The sequence below is a fragment of the Hylobates moloch genome, unplaced genomic scaffold, assembly GCF_009828535.3.
Source record: "Hylobates moloch isolate HMO894 unplaced genomic scaffold, HMol_V3 SCAFFOLD_4, whole genome shotgun sequence".
NCBI lineage: Eukaryota > Metazoa > Chordata > Mammalia > Primates > Hylobatidae > Hylobates > Hylobates moloch.
The window spans coordinates 107280845-107295003 of NW_026652279.1; the positions used below are offsets into that span (position 1 = coordinate 107280845).

The 14159-nt window shown below is 45.0% G+C and overlaps 1 protein-coding gene across 1 annotated transcript in view; it reads right to left on the reverse strand.

Moving 5' to 3' along the window:
- Positions 1-14159, reverse strand: part of ERICH6B (glutamate rich 6B) — a 74458-nt gene that overhangs the window by 23404 nt on the left and 36895 nt on the right. Inside the window, exons 8-9 of the mRNA XM_032150821.1 lie at positions 10572-10660; positions 4240-4376 (exon numbers count right to left, since the gene is read on the reverse strand). Of these exons, the coding sequence (XP_032006712.1) occupies positions 4240-4376; positions 10572-10660 (226 nt within the window). The remainder of the gene's footprint in view (positions 1-4239; positions 4377-10571; positions 10661-14159) is intronic.

Sequence of the window (14159 nt, forward strand, 5' to 3'; positions counted from 1 at the left end):
TCTTGGAGGCAGCTGACAGGGGAGGGAGGTCCAAATGCAAGTATGGCCCTGTGAGTTAACTCACAGGGCTGGATTTGATTTTCTGTGGCTTGTCTATATTCCGGTGAAACCCAGAACCACCTGAAACCCCTTTGCATTTAGTAGGACATTTTCAAATAACCTTACTCAAAAGGACTTATCATGAAAGCCACACAAGTCACAGTTCTTCAACGTGATCAAGCCCTTTTCTCCCTCTCATGTCAACACAGAGAGTGAGTCATCCTGGCATTTCAGTGGTATGGACTGTTTTCCTTCCAAATAAGGTGCTCTCCAGGGCAGCTGTGTTTTCTAGTTCTCAGATCAGAGCCCCTTTGAAAGGGAATGTGCCAGAAAGATTGAGCTTCCCAGGCTTAATTGGATCTGAAAAGGAGGCCTTTGCCATTGCAGATTTTAAATCCTTAGATCAGATTCCTTGAAGAGGGCATACTAATTTAGCCCAGAGTATCTCCAGGAAGCAAACATCCTTTGCTGGAAAGGGCTGCACTGTTACCTAGCAAAGAGCAATGGTTCCCTTATTCGTACCCTAGAAGCAATAGGGAAATTTGAGAATGAGTCTATGGCCCATTTGTACCAAATGTTATTCATTTATAATGCAAGGACTTTTAATGGAATTGAAGCAGTTACCTAGCCTATTGGCACCTGTAAAAAAATAAGGACCAAGGAATGGGTGGAGTGGGGGCCTATCCTTTAGGCTCAGAGCAGGATACCAAACACAGATAAGATTTAAACTCCAGTGAGGGGTCTAGCCAGAGGCACCCAAGGCCCTTTTGGGAAGACTGGCTGTTCCTCTCTTGTTTTTTTGCCCACCTTTGCAAGCAAGTGGAATCCTCATCAGCTGGCTCTTCAATACCAGAGACTGGGGTACACTGTATCCCTAGAGCCTAGGTTAGCACATAGTAGGTGCACATGAAATATCTGTTGAATGCAATCAGGTTAGAATCAGCCTTTGATACAGGCCTAAATGGCAAGAGAGGGAGGAAATGGCACAGAGGCAGTGGGATAACCTGTAGAGATATTATTTGGTGTTTGTTTTTGCTGATCCAAAAGCTTGGGAGTTTTTTGTGTTTTGCCTTCCCATTTCCCAGAGAAGCCCTGGGGGGTCTCTTGCCCTATGCCTCTTCTGAGTCCACAGTGGAAGTTGCTGGCAGTCAATCTCTTCCTGACTTTTGTGAACACCGGAACTTACCCAAGTGATTAGGCAGGACACCTTGTTTCACCCAGCCTGTCCCTGGTGCCACTGCTGGAGAGTCTGTGACAGACCCATGGGGGCACAAACACATACCTCGCTCTCCAGGTTTCTGACAGTGGATAAAGGAAAGAGCAGGCTTCCATGCTGAGAGCATGCCTGCACCATAGGCTGGGTGTATGTATGATATAGTTTGGCTGTGTCCCCACCCAAATCTTATCTTGAATTCCCATGTGTGGTGAGAGGAACCCGGTGGGAGGTAACTGAACCATGGGGTCATCTTTTCCATGCTGTTCTTGTGATAGTAAAAGTCTCATGAGATCTGAATGTTATTGAATTTCCCTGTACAAGCTCTCTTCTCTTGTCTGCCACCATGTGAGATGTGCCTTTCACCTTCTACCATGATTCTGAGGCCCCCTAGCCATATGGAACTGTAAGTCCATTAAATCTCTTTCTTTTGTAAATTGCCCAGTCTTGGGCATATCTTTATCAGCAGTGTGAAAACAGACTAATACAGTAAATTGGTACCAGTAGAGTGAGGTGCTGCTCAAAGATACCTGAAAATGTGGAAGTGACTTTGGAACTAGGTAATAGGCAGGAATTGGAACAGTTTGGAGGCCTCAGAAGAAGACAGGAAAATGTGAGAAAGTTTGGAACTTCCTAAAGTCTTGTTGAATGGCTTTGCCCAAAATGCTGACAAAAAAGTCCAGGCTGAGGTGGTCTCAGATGGAAATGAGGAAGTTGTTGGGAACCGGAGAAAAGGTGACCCTTTTATGTTTTAGCAAAGAGACTGGCAGCATTTTGCCCCTGCCCTAGAGATTTATGAAACTTTGAACTTGAGGGAGATGATTTAGGGTAGCTGGTGGAAGAAATTTCTAAGCAGCAAAGCATTCAAGAGGTGACTTGAGTGCTGTTAAAGGCATTCAGTTTACTAAGGGAAGCAGAGCATAAAAGTTCAGAAAATTTGCAGCCTGACAATGTAATAGAAAAGAAAATCCCATTTTCTGAGAAGAAATTCAAGCTAGCTGCAGAAATTTGCATAAGTAACGAGAAGCTGAATGTTAATCTCCAAGACAATGGGGAAAATGTCTCCAGGGTGTCAGAGGTCTTCACAGCAGCCCCTCCCATCACAGGCCTGAAGGCCTAGGAGGAAAAAATGGTTTCATGGGCCAGGCCCAGGGTCCCCGTGTTGTGTGCAGCCTAGGAACTTGGTGCCTTGCATACCAGCTGCTCCAGCCATAGCTGAAAGGGGCCAACATAGAGCTTGGGCCATGGCTTCAGAGAGTGCAAACCCCAAGCCTTGGCAGCTATCACATGGTGTTGAGCCTGTGAGTGCACAGAAGTCAAGAACTGGGGTTTGGGAACCTCTGTCTAGATGTATGGAAACGTCTGGATGCCTAGGCAGAAGTTTGCTGTAGGGGCGGGGTCCTCATGGAGAATTTCTGCTAGCGCACTGTGGATGGGAAATGTGGGGTCAGATCCCCCACACAGAGTCCTTACTGGGGCACCACCTAGTGGAGCTGTGAGAAGAGGGCCACTGTCCTCCAGACCCCAGAATGGTGGATCCACTGACAGATTGCACTGTGCATTTGGAAAAGCCTCAGACATTCAATGCCAGCCCATAAAAGCAGCTGGGAGAGAGGCTATACCCTGCAAAGCCACAGGGGCAGAGCTGCCCAAGACCATGGGAACCCATCTCTTGCATTAGCGTGACCTGGATGTGAGACATGGAGTTAAAGGAGATTATTTTGGAACTTTAGGGTTTAATGACTGCCCTGTTGTATTTTGGACTTGCATGGGGCCTATATCCCCTTTGTTTTGGCCAATTTCTCCCAGTTGGAACAGCTGTATTTATCTAATGCCTGTACCCCCATTGTATCTAGGAAGTAACTAACTTGCTTTTGATTTTACAGGCTCATAGGCAGAAGAGACTTGCCTTGTCTCAGATGAGACTTTGGACTGTAAACTTTTGAGTTAATGCTGAAATGAGTTAAGATTTTGGGGGACTGTTGGGATGGCATGACTGGTTTTGAAATATGAGGATGTGAGATTGAGAGGGGGTGGTGGTGGGATGATATGGTTTGGCTGTGTTCCCACCCAAATCTCATCTTGAATTCCCACGTGTTGTGAGAGGACCCAGTGGGAGGTAATTGAATCATGGGGGCAGGTCTTTCCCATTCTGTTCTAGTAATAATGAGTAAGTCTCATGAGATCTGATGGTTATCATAAGGGGGAGTTTCCTTGAAAAAGCTGTCTTCACTTGTCTGCCACATGTAAGATGTGCCTTTCACCTTCTGCCATGATTGTGAGGCCTCCTCAGTCACATGGAACTGTAAGTCCATTAAATCTCTTTCTTTTGCAAATTGCCCAGTCTTGGGTCTTTATCAGCAGCATGAAAATGAACTAATACAGTGTACAAATGGCTGGAACATTTTGTGACCTGGGGCCTTGCCAGCTAGAAAGAACTGGTGCCAGTGACACAGGTCTACAATAACCTTACAGGGGCCCTGGCCATGACCCTAGGTCAGTGAAGCTCAAGGCTCTCCCTCCTTCAGGATGTGTGGAAAAGCATTAGCTCACCTAGCGTGAAGCCAGGGAATTTTGTGGGCAGATGCCCCGGGTCTTGACTCCCCAGTGTCTTCTCCTTAAATGCCAGGGGTCTGAACTTTGCTCCCTAGAGTTTTATACAAGTTCTTGGTCCCTGCAAGCCTTTTCTTGCTCTGAATTTCCAGCCTCTGTCACCATCTGCCTTGATCTTATCCTGTACCTCCCATGCTTGCAATGTCCTTTCTCTTGAGTTTGATTTTGTTCTGGCAGCTGGATTATTCTGCCCATCTGACCCCTGGATCTTACCCTTTCCCGGCGCTTGGCCTGTGCCTGCTCCTTGACTCAGGGAACCTGTCTGGTCCTGACTTTGCTCTTTTTTGTTAATGGCTCAATTTACACTTTCCCTGCTGCTGCCTCTGGCATACCCAAATCCACTGACCAATCACTCGGCCTCACCAGTTACTTACATAATTACGAGTTTCCATCTGTTTTCACTTTCCAGTAGCCTAGTTAGGGGAATGTCAAAATCCTCTTCCAGTTCATTGCGAGCAGCCATGTCTTTGATTATTGTTTTAAATACTGTCTGATAGGAGCTATTCAAAAACTACAAAAGGATCAAAGAATGAAATATTCAGAAAATGGAAATTAATGATTTATTAGTTAATCACTTTTCTGACTCCCAAAGGTACTGTGTGACACTTCAACATATTATTCTAAAAACACAAAAATGGGAACCAGGGGCAGGGGGAGGGAGAGCAACAGAAAGGATAGCTAATGGATGCTGGGCTTAATACCTAGGTGATGGGCTGACCTGTGCAGCAAACCACCATGGCACATGTTTACCTATGTAACAAACTTGCACATCCTGCACCCTGAATTTAAAAGTTGAAGATTAAAAAAAAAAAAAAGGAAAAAGAAAACGGGACCCATAGGATGGTTAGCAATCATTCTTTTCAAGAGTATTTCCATGATCATCATACCCTATTCTCGTTCCTCAATTTCCTTAAAAATTTTTTTAAACATCAATATGCCAAAATATCTTTGGAGAACATACCCAATTATCTTCTTTTTCCAAATGTGGAGATGGCTATGGAATGTAAAAATACTTCCAGGCTTTAAGAGCATAACAGGTTTTCTGCATTCTACAAATGGCCAACTCCCAGTAGTGATTTATTTATTCAATGTGAAGAATGAGTCTTCAGAAAAGTAGCATAGCACCTTGTGCATCACTCTATTGGGCAGTTCTACTTTTAAAGATTCTTCCAAAGTAATGATGTTACAAGCTGCTAAGATGGAGTTTCACTCTGTCGCCCAGGCTGGAGTGCAGTGGCACAATCTAGGCTCACTGCAACCTCCGCCTCCCAGATTCAAGTGATTCTCATCCCTCAGCCTCCTGAGTAGCTGGGATCACGGGCACGTGCCACCATGCCCAGCTAATTTTTGTATCTTTAGTAGAGATGAGATTTCACTATGTTGGCCAGGCTGGTCTTGGACTCCTGGCCTCAAGTGATCTGCCTGCCTCAGGCTCCCAAAGTGCTGGGACTACAGGTGTGTGCCACAGCACTTGTCCACAAGGCGCCTTTTTATTTGGCCAGTTTGATAATTCTTTCCCATGTCTATGCTGCTGACCAGGACTGACCCATAGGTGGGTCCTCACAAGAGTTTCTGTTTTGGATCCCTTTTGATGGAAAGTGAAGCTGGTTTCTTAGAGAGGACAGCCAGGGATAGGTCATGTTGCCTATTCTTTGCTCACCGACAGGTTGAGATTGCTGTTGTTCAATGTGTGATCATGGAGAATATACCATTAACTCACTAGCTTCTTACAGCAAGTGAAAGACCAACATATCCGAAGTTGCACATGATCTGGGACAGATACAAGGATATGGCTTATGGCTGGCCAGTGTTTCTAGGTTGGGGGAAAGCTGGGGTGCTTTAGGTCTGGCTTGCCTGGTTCCTAGCCTCTGAGCCGTGTCTCTCTCTATTTCTTGAATCAGTGCTTCAGGACAGGATGAGGTGAAGGCTTTTGCTGCCCATATTCCTGCTTCTAAATTCCTCATTGTTGACAATCCCTCCTTTGGGATGAAGTGACTTTCTGTTCACCTAGACCGGTGATCTGTCCCCATTCTGTTTGCATTTTATGTTCTGTTCTCCAGAAAATAGAGTATCTGTTGTGGTCTGCTGAATGGCCGACCATCTGGGTGGGTCTAACTGATGTACTCTAGACTGTGCCACCCCACTCTATGAAGCCAGCATATGTGACATCTTATGGGGTTTATTCCATTTGCTTGCCTAGGCTACAGAGTGGAACTAATCCCCGACATCGTGGTAGGTGTATTGGGCACCTCAGTGATGAGGTCTCCCAAGCCCAGAGACCTCTCCTGGGTTAATATCTGGTTCTTGGAACCAAAAGAATTTTCACAGCAAGGTTTGTGATGCATAAATGTATCACTGAAATAAAAAATGAAGGCTGGGCATGGTGGCTCACACCTGTAATCCCAGCAATTTAGGAGGCTGAGGCGAGTGGATCACTGGAGCCCAGGAGTTTGAGACCAGCCTGGGCAACATAGTGAGACCCTGCCTCCATAAGAAAAAAATGAAACAAGCATGTGATAGTAAATTAAAAATAGCAAATAAGTCAAGTTGTCAGAATAACTGAACTATAGGTTGATAGACCCCCTCCAAATAGGAGGGCTTTAGCTTCCTCTCCCTAGTTTGTACCCCTCTGATTTCTGGTAGTCTCTCAAAATGTGCCTCAGAAGTTTACTTAAACAAGTCTTGCAGCCACAGGTTCTGTGTGGCATTCACCCCATTGCAGCCGCAGGTTCCATGTGGCTTTTGCCCAATTGCAGCTGTAGGTTCCATATGGCATTCGCTCCATTGCAGCTTCAGGTTCCGTGTGGCATTCGTCCCATTGCAGCTGCAGGTGCCGTGTGGCATTTGCTCCATTGCAGCTGCAGGTTCTGTGTGGCATTCACTCCATTCTTCTCCTCCTGCTCTGTCCCTACTTGTCCATATCTACTGCCTACCATGTTCCTTGGAGACATGCTGCTTTGCCAAGCTGCATCACTGCCTATCCTGGGAATGCAGTGTCTGTGCAATACGTGCTGCCACAGCACGCTCAGCATTCAATCCTTGGGGAACAGAATGGCATAGATATCAGGAGGAAAGGACTCCTCAGTCCTGGGACATACTTTGTCACCCGGACCCTGGAATAGCACTGCTGTGTCTAGAGTTTCACAATGTGTATCATGACTAGTTTTCGTTAGTGACTAGTCTTTACCCCCTAATCATAGGGGTCCTATTTCCATCTATGGCATTTAGATAAGAAGATATGACATCATTCCCCCAACCATTTTTTTTTTTGGATTCCTCCTTGCTGACCAAAAACTATTCTCCACACTAACTGCAAACCAGGAAAGCTCCTAGGCTCATGTGTAAATGCCAGGTAATGCTGGAATGTTTTTACGAGTTGGGGGACAGGGGGTATTGTCTACCTGCAGTAGTCAGACAAAAAAATGCCTTGTGATCCTCTCCCCGTCTAAGGCTTCAACTGTATGCTAAGGATTCTACTATGGTTGAATTGTGTTTCCCCGCTTCCCTGCCACCCAAATTCGTATGTTGAAGTTCAATACCTTAGACTGCAATGAAGTCTGTGAAGTCTCCCTTAGACCATGATCATTTGGAGATAGGTTCTTCACAGAGGTAATCAAGTTGAAATGAGGTCCTTAGGGTGGGCTCTATTTCAGTATGACTGGTGTCTTTACAGCCAGGGGAAATGTGGACATAGACACATGCATGGAGGGAGAATGGGGTAAATAGACATAGGAGAAGATGGTCCTCTACAAGTCACGGAGAGAGACCTGAGCCAGATCATTCCCTCACAGCCCTCACAAGGAACCAACTCTGCCGACACCTTGATTTTCAGATTTCAAGTCTCCAGAACTATGAGATAGTAAATTTTGTTGTTCAAGCCACTCAAAGGTGGCACTTTGTTAACAACAGGGCTTAGCAAACTAATACAGATTCCAAATCAAAATCTTTGGCCAAGAGCTTTCTCCCAGGACCTAGATTGTGTATTTCTGGTTTTCAATTGAACTTTATCTGGATATCTTATAGAAACTTAACACTCAGTGTGTACCCAATAGATCTTTCTACCTCATCCTACAAATGTACCCTTCTTCTGCTCTTCAGCTTTCCAGCCTATAGAGTAGAAATCTGTACCATGTCATGGCAGCTGTGCTGGGCACTGCCCTGAGCTGCCAGGTTTTCCCACGTGTTCATCTGTACCACTACATATTACTGATCTTCCTGCCCTCAGCCTCTCCCCTCCAATCCATCATCCACAAAGCCACCAGAGTGACCTTTAAAAATGCAAATTTGATCCTTTCCTTGGAGAAGGGACTCAGTATTGTTGGGAGCTTTGGCTAGATCTCCTATGCCATATTGTTTCCCCCAAATAAAGTCCACATAGTTTTAAAGAGATCCTAGAGAGCTAGAAGAACACAAATGAATTATAAAAACTCTTTTGAGGAGTGAAAAGACCTCTCTACACATTAAACAATACTTAGTAATCAGAAAAGAAAATACTGATACATGAGACTACCTGCACATAAAAAAAGACCGTGTCACGGAAAATACCAAGAAGAAGGTTGGGAAACAAAATACAAACTGGAAACAAATTTACATGTATGTCAGAAAAGGAATTAAGGTCTTTCATATATTAAAAGCCCTCACAAATCAGAAAGAAAGAGAAATAAGCAACATGGTAGAAGAGAAGACAACACCAACTGGCCAGTCACAGAGAGACACAAATGTCCAATAATTGTGAAAATGCCTGGCACCTTTCATAATGGAGGAGATGCAAAAACCAACAATGAGATGCTATTTCCACCCTATCAGATGGGCCAGAATTATGACCCTTCGTGGTTGAGGAGATATGATGAAGGAGGCATTCTCATGCCCTCTAGGTGGGAATAGGAAAATGGTACAACTTACTGGTGGGGAAATTTGTCAATGCTTTTTGAGTTAAAGATGCAGATAGCTCTGGTTCTAGCATCACCTGCTAGAAATTTATTCTTTACATACACTTGCATTTGTATGTAATAATATATGTACAATTCATTGCATTGAATATATATATTTATATGTACACACACACACACAATACAAGACTGGAAACAACTTAAACATCCATTGACAGGGCGCTAGTTAAATTATGGTACAAGATGTAATGGAATACCAAAGCTTTCCAAAATATATTATTAAGGGAAAAGTAAGTTATTGAACAGAATGTACATCATGATTCCATTTGTGGATATGCATGTGTTTTAAAATATATGTATCTGTGTATATGCATTAAAATTTCCAGGATACATAAATAGCAGTATACAGCAGTTATTTCACTAAAGTAAGGAAGTAGAGGCTTGAGACATTTATTTCATAGCCTTCTTTACTACAATATTTTAAAATGGTGTGCACATGGTAGCTTCACAATGTAAAAGCTAGACAGTTTAGGTAGTTTGAATCAAAATACTCAAAGAAATTAAAAACAAGTCTAATGGTGTCACATCCTTGCCTAAAATCCTTTGGTAGCAAAGTCCTGGAATGGCACGGTGCTTGTGATGAGAGCTCTCCTGCTCAGCCCACCTGTCCCAAGGAAAACTCTGGAATGCTCCCAAATCTGCCATGTCCTTCCAGAACACACACATGGGAGATGTGTCTGTCACCTGAGAATTCAGTGCCACCTGATATAGCAAAACATCAATGGACAGGAGCCTTGAAGGTTACTGAATAATTTGTGTCTACTTAAAACAATTCCTTCAGGTTTCAACTCTAGTTGAAAAATCTTTCCAAAATGTCTGAGTTTACTTTCCTGCCTTTGTAAATCCAAAGCAGTAAATCGAAATTTATATCATTTTTTTTCCTCCCTTCATTGTAGTATTTCAGTAAATCTTAGTAATACAGTGCTGTATAGAGGCAAGTATAGAATATAGGACTAAATATGAACTGAGACCAGAAAATTTCACAATTAAAAATATTTAAAAAATGAAATATTTAGTTTTTTGTCTTTTATAAACTTAGGAAAATATATCTGCTTAACTTTGGGTTCCAGAGACACAAGATTTCATTTTTAGGATTGTAGTCAGCACCTACAATCTGAGAAGTCTTCTTAGCAGTCAAGGACAGGATGAATAATAATGCTTTCCTCAGAAACAGCCCTAGAGGAAGTTGATGCAGGTAATTCGAGCCACTAGGCTGCCCCCGTAGGCAAAACATTCATGTGGCATATTTACAAAATCATAACACAGATTTTGTCTTAAAGACAAGAAAACATCCAGTAGATATAAGGCTTATTGAAACCAGATGACTCCCCATCTCCCCTCTGGTGATTGGGAACAGATGGGGAGAGCACCCTGTTGAATTTCCAGGGCTGGTTCTGGGTCTCTCTGCAGGGTGGTGGTGGTCACAGGCCTACAGAGATGGGAGAGAAACACCACTGCTATTTGCTGTGGTGCCTGCCTGGAGTAGAGAGGTTAGCATCTGGAGTTTTGTGTCTTGCCAGGTTGCCCCATCTATGTAGAGGGAGTAGGCTTTCCTTGGGGCTTTTCTGTCTGTGCTTGTTGGAGTTTCTGGGTTGCTGTCTTCTCTAACACCCAGTCTGGGATATATGAGGCAAAAAGAAAACCCAGGTCCTCAGATTCCAAGACCTCAGCCAGCTAGCCTGGGCTGGGCTGGGCTTGGGCCACCCTGCTCTAACATTTGGAGGAAGGGGGGCATCTCAAGTTTTTAACCAACTTACATTTTCATCTAAGTCCTCTGCTTCCAGCTTGTCGATGGACTCATCTGTTCTACCATCCCAAAAGTTCTCTTTAGAAGCAAACTCCACGACTTTCAATTTTGGAAGGAGCATCAAAAGGAAGGGCATGTGGAAAGAAAACCAAAAACATAAACAATTTAAAAAGAATAGAAATAGATCGATGGTATTTACCTTTGCCCTTCCAAAAATGCATACATCATCAATGAGATGTTAAATAGGTTAATCACATGACCTAAAATTCAACTTGGGGGTACTAATAAAATAGGAATAAGAGGGTCAGTTTCAGTGGCTGACTTAAGAAAGCAAGTGTATGTTCCTGGTGGCTGGTGAGGGTCAGTCTGACAAAGTGGTCTTTGAATGAGTCCTGAGTGAAGTAAGGAATGCGCAGGCAGAAGGCCACGCAGGCAGAATGAACATTCCCGCACATTCCAGCAGAGGACTAGGAGCAAAGGCCCTGAGGTGAGTGTGGGAGGGGCGTGTTCGACACATGGCAGGGGGAACCCTATGGTATGCCCGCAGCAGAGCAGACATGAAGTTGCACATCCTGAGGGGAGGTCAGAGAGGAGTCTGGCGAGTGAGGGAGGGAAGGAGTAGGCGGGCAGGTGGTGGGCTGGGGCCAGCTTTCAAAGAACCTTGTAGGCTGTGGGAAGGACTTTAAATTTTGTTCCGAGGGAGACTTACTCCGAGTGTGATTTTCACTTGGAAATTTCAAGAAACGTATCTGTCTTCCACCAAGCTTGTCAAAATTTGCCAATTTCTAGACTTGCATATGATTCATAATTACTAATCAGAGCATAAGAAATGAATCCCCGAGCCAGTGAGCTTGATGGAGAATGTGTTCCAGAGACAGTGAATGCCCTTGTTCCTAAAACGGTCAGCTGCAGGCTGCTGACTCTCCGGGCCAGGAGAGTGGCTTAGAGCTCTGCGGAGCCTGGGTGCAAGCTGAATTGTGGAATTGATCAGTACAACTTGAGCCTCTCTTCCATACTCCTGGGAAGGTGATTCTGAGAGAAGAACTTGGAGGAAGTGGCTCTGGCATGATAATTGGGCCCCCAGGAAAATGATGGTGGCCGATTGTCTCAGCTTCTGATGACACCAACCCTTTCTAGCTAGCCCCTCCGGAGAGCCTGGGAACCCTGCCAGGTTGGCCCTAGACTGATATCCTGTTTGATTTTGTGTCCTTCTTATGCCTTTGGGGACAGAGATGGGATGTTCTTTGTGATCTCTACACATTACTTTTGTTCTTCTTCCCAATTTTGGCTCCGTAGCAAAAACTCTGACTCCTTTGGGCTCCTCCTGGGATGGAGAATTTTACTGAGCTGGGGCTGCGTTTACCCACACAGTCTTGGGGCCTCTCTACTTGGCAAACCTTCTTCTGCAGCCTTGGCTTGTGCCTGACAGACTTGCCGCGTATGAGGTGGGCCCCATGCTTCCAGAATTCCCTGGCAACTCTTCCATCACTTCCCACAGGTGCACACAATGCCACCCCCACTGGGGTACCCACAACAGGGCAAAGGCAAGGGCATGCTCAGCTTGATTCTAAAAACACTTTGTGTTCCTGAACTGTCTGCCATGGAAATGACCAAGGACATTTTTAAAAAACCACTGAGGAAAACCCAGCAAGAATCCTTGGGAATTCAAGCAAGCACTGGGGAAGCTCCTTGTGGGTGGCATTAGAGAGGAGAAATGAATGAACTGGTAGAAAAGGGGCCTGAGAGACCAAGGAGCAGGCTGTCACGGAAGGTGCTCTGAGCCTGCCTCAGATGTGCCTGCCCGAGATGGAGATGAGTACAGCTGTGGCCCTGGTAACTCAGCAACTTCCCATCATTTGCGATTGCCATATTTTAGTAGTTTTTTTTTTTGAATAATGCATAGTGAGGTGGTACAAAAGGAAGTGTTTATTACGGGAAGAAGGTGAACTTGGCAGCACTGAATACTCAACAGTGGTGCTCAGAAGCATTCGAGTCAATGTAATAATTAAGCTTATTAACGTGGCTGGGCACTGTCAACATGTCAAGTGTAATAAGCAGTATCATAGCTGTGACGGGCTGAATGAGAAGAAAAAGCCTTATTTCTAATTAACTTTCCCTTTGGGAACATCTGTCAACCTCTACCTCTCTTCTAGTGATATCATTATCTCCTCCTGAAGTCACTCCATGAGAGGATGGGAAGGGCCTGGGGGGAGTATCAGGCCAAGTTCGAGTGGTGGCTCTGTCACCTGGAACCTGGGCCACTTCTGGCACGTCACTGTTGCATGTCCCCCTTGCATCCCAGCTCCTTATCTGTGCAATGGGACAATAAGACTCATCTTGAGGGTGGCTCAGAGGACCAATGCTAATGTAGGTCAATGCTAGCACACACTGTTCCCCAGGTGGAGCATGTCTTCTCCTCGTCTGATTAAAAACAAATCATTTTTTTTTTTTTTTTGTTTTTTTTTTTTTTTAGACGGAGTCTTGCTCTGTTGCCAGGCTGGAGTGCAGTGGCACGATCTCAGCTCACTGCAACCTCCGCCTCCCAGGTTCAACCCATTCTCCTCCCTCAGCTTCCGGAGTAGCTGGGATTACAGGCATGTGCCACCATGCCAAGCTAATTTTTGTATTTTTAGTAGAGACGGGGTTCTACCATGTTGGCCAGGATGGTCTCTACCTCTTGACCTCGTGATCCGCCAGCCTCAGCCTCCCAAAATGCTGGGATTAAGAACAAATCTTAACTCTTCCTTATTCCAGTGCCTCTCCTCTATCTTTTTTTTTTTTTTTTTTTTTTTTTGAGACGGAGTCTCGCTCTGTCGCCCAGGCTGGAGTGCAGTGGCACCATCTCGGCTCACTGCAAGCTCCGCCTCCCGGGTTCACGCCATTCTCTTGCCTCAGCCTCTCCGAGTAGCTGGGACTACAGGCACCCGCCACCACGCCCGGCTAATTTTTTTTGTATTTTTAGTAGAGACGGGGTTTCACCGTGGTCTCGATCTCCTGACCTCGTGATCCGCCCGCCTCGGCCTCCCAAAGTGCTGGGATTACGAGCGTGAGCCACCGCGCCCGGCCTCATTTTTCTTTTTTATTAAAAAATTTTTTTAGGGACAGGGTCTCTCTCTGTAGCCCAGGCTGAATTGCAGTGTTGTGATCATGGCTCACTGTGACAATCCTCCCACCTCAGTCTCCTGAGTAGCTGGGACTACAGGCACACACCACCATGCCTGATTAATTTTTAAATTCTTTGTAGGGATGAGGTCTTGCTATGTTGCCCAGGCTAGTCTCAAACTCTTGGCCTCAAGTGATCCTCCCTTCTCGGCCTCCCAAAGTGCTCGGATTACAGGCATGAGCCACTGCACCCAGCCTCTTAACATTTTTCTTGACAGAACTACCATTCTTGAATTTGGGATAAATGAGCCGTGTGTATTTGCCCTGAGGGGCAAATATTATAATTCCCATATTACGTGACAAAGATTCTTTGCTTGACCAAACTTTAGTCAGGCTCCCGAATCTTTTCCTAGGCCCTTCTGTGCACTTCTTTATAAAATCCAGTTTTAGCAAGAACCCTGCTAAGTTGGTTTAACAAGAACCCCTACCCTCAATA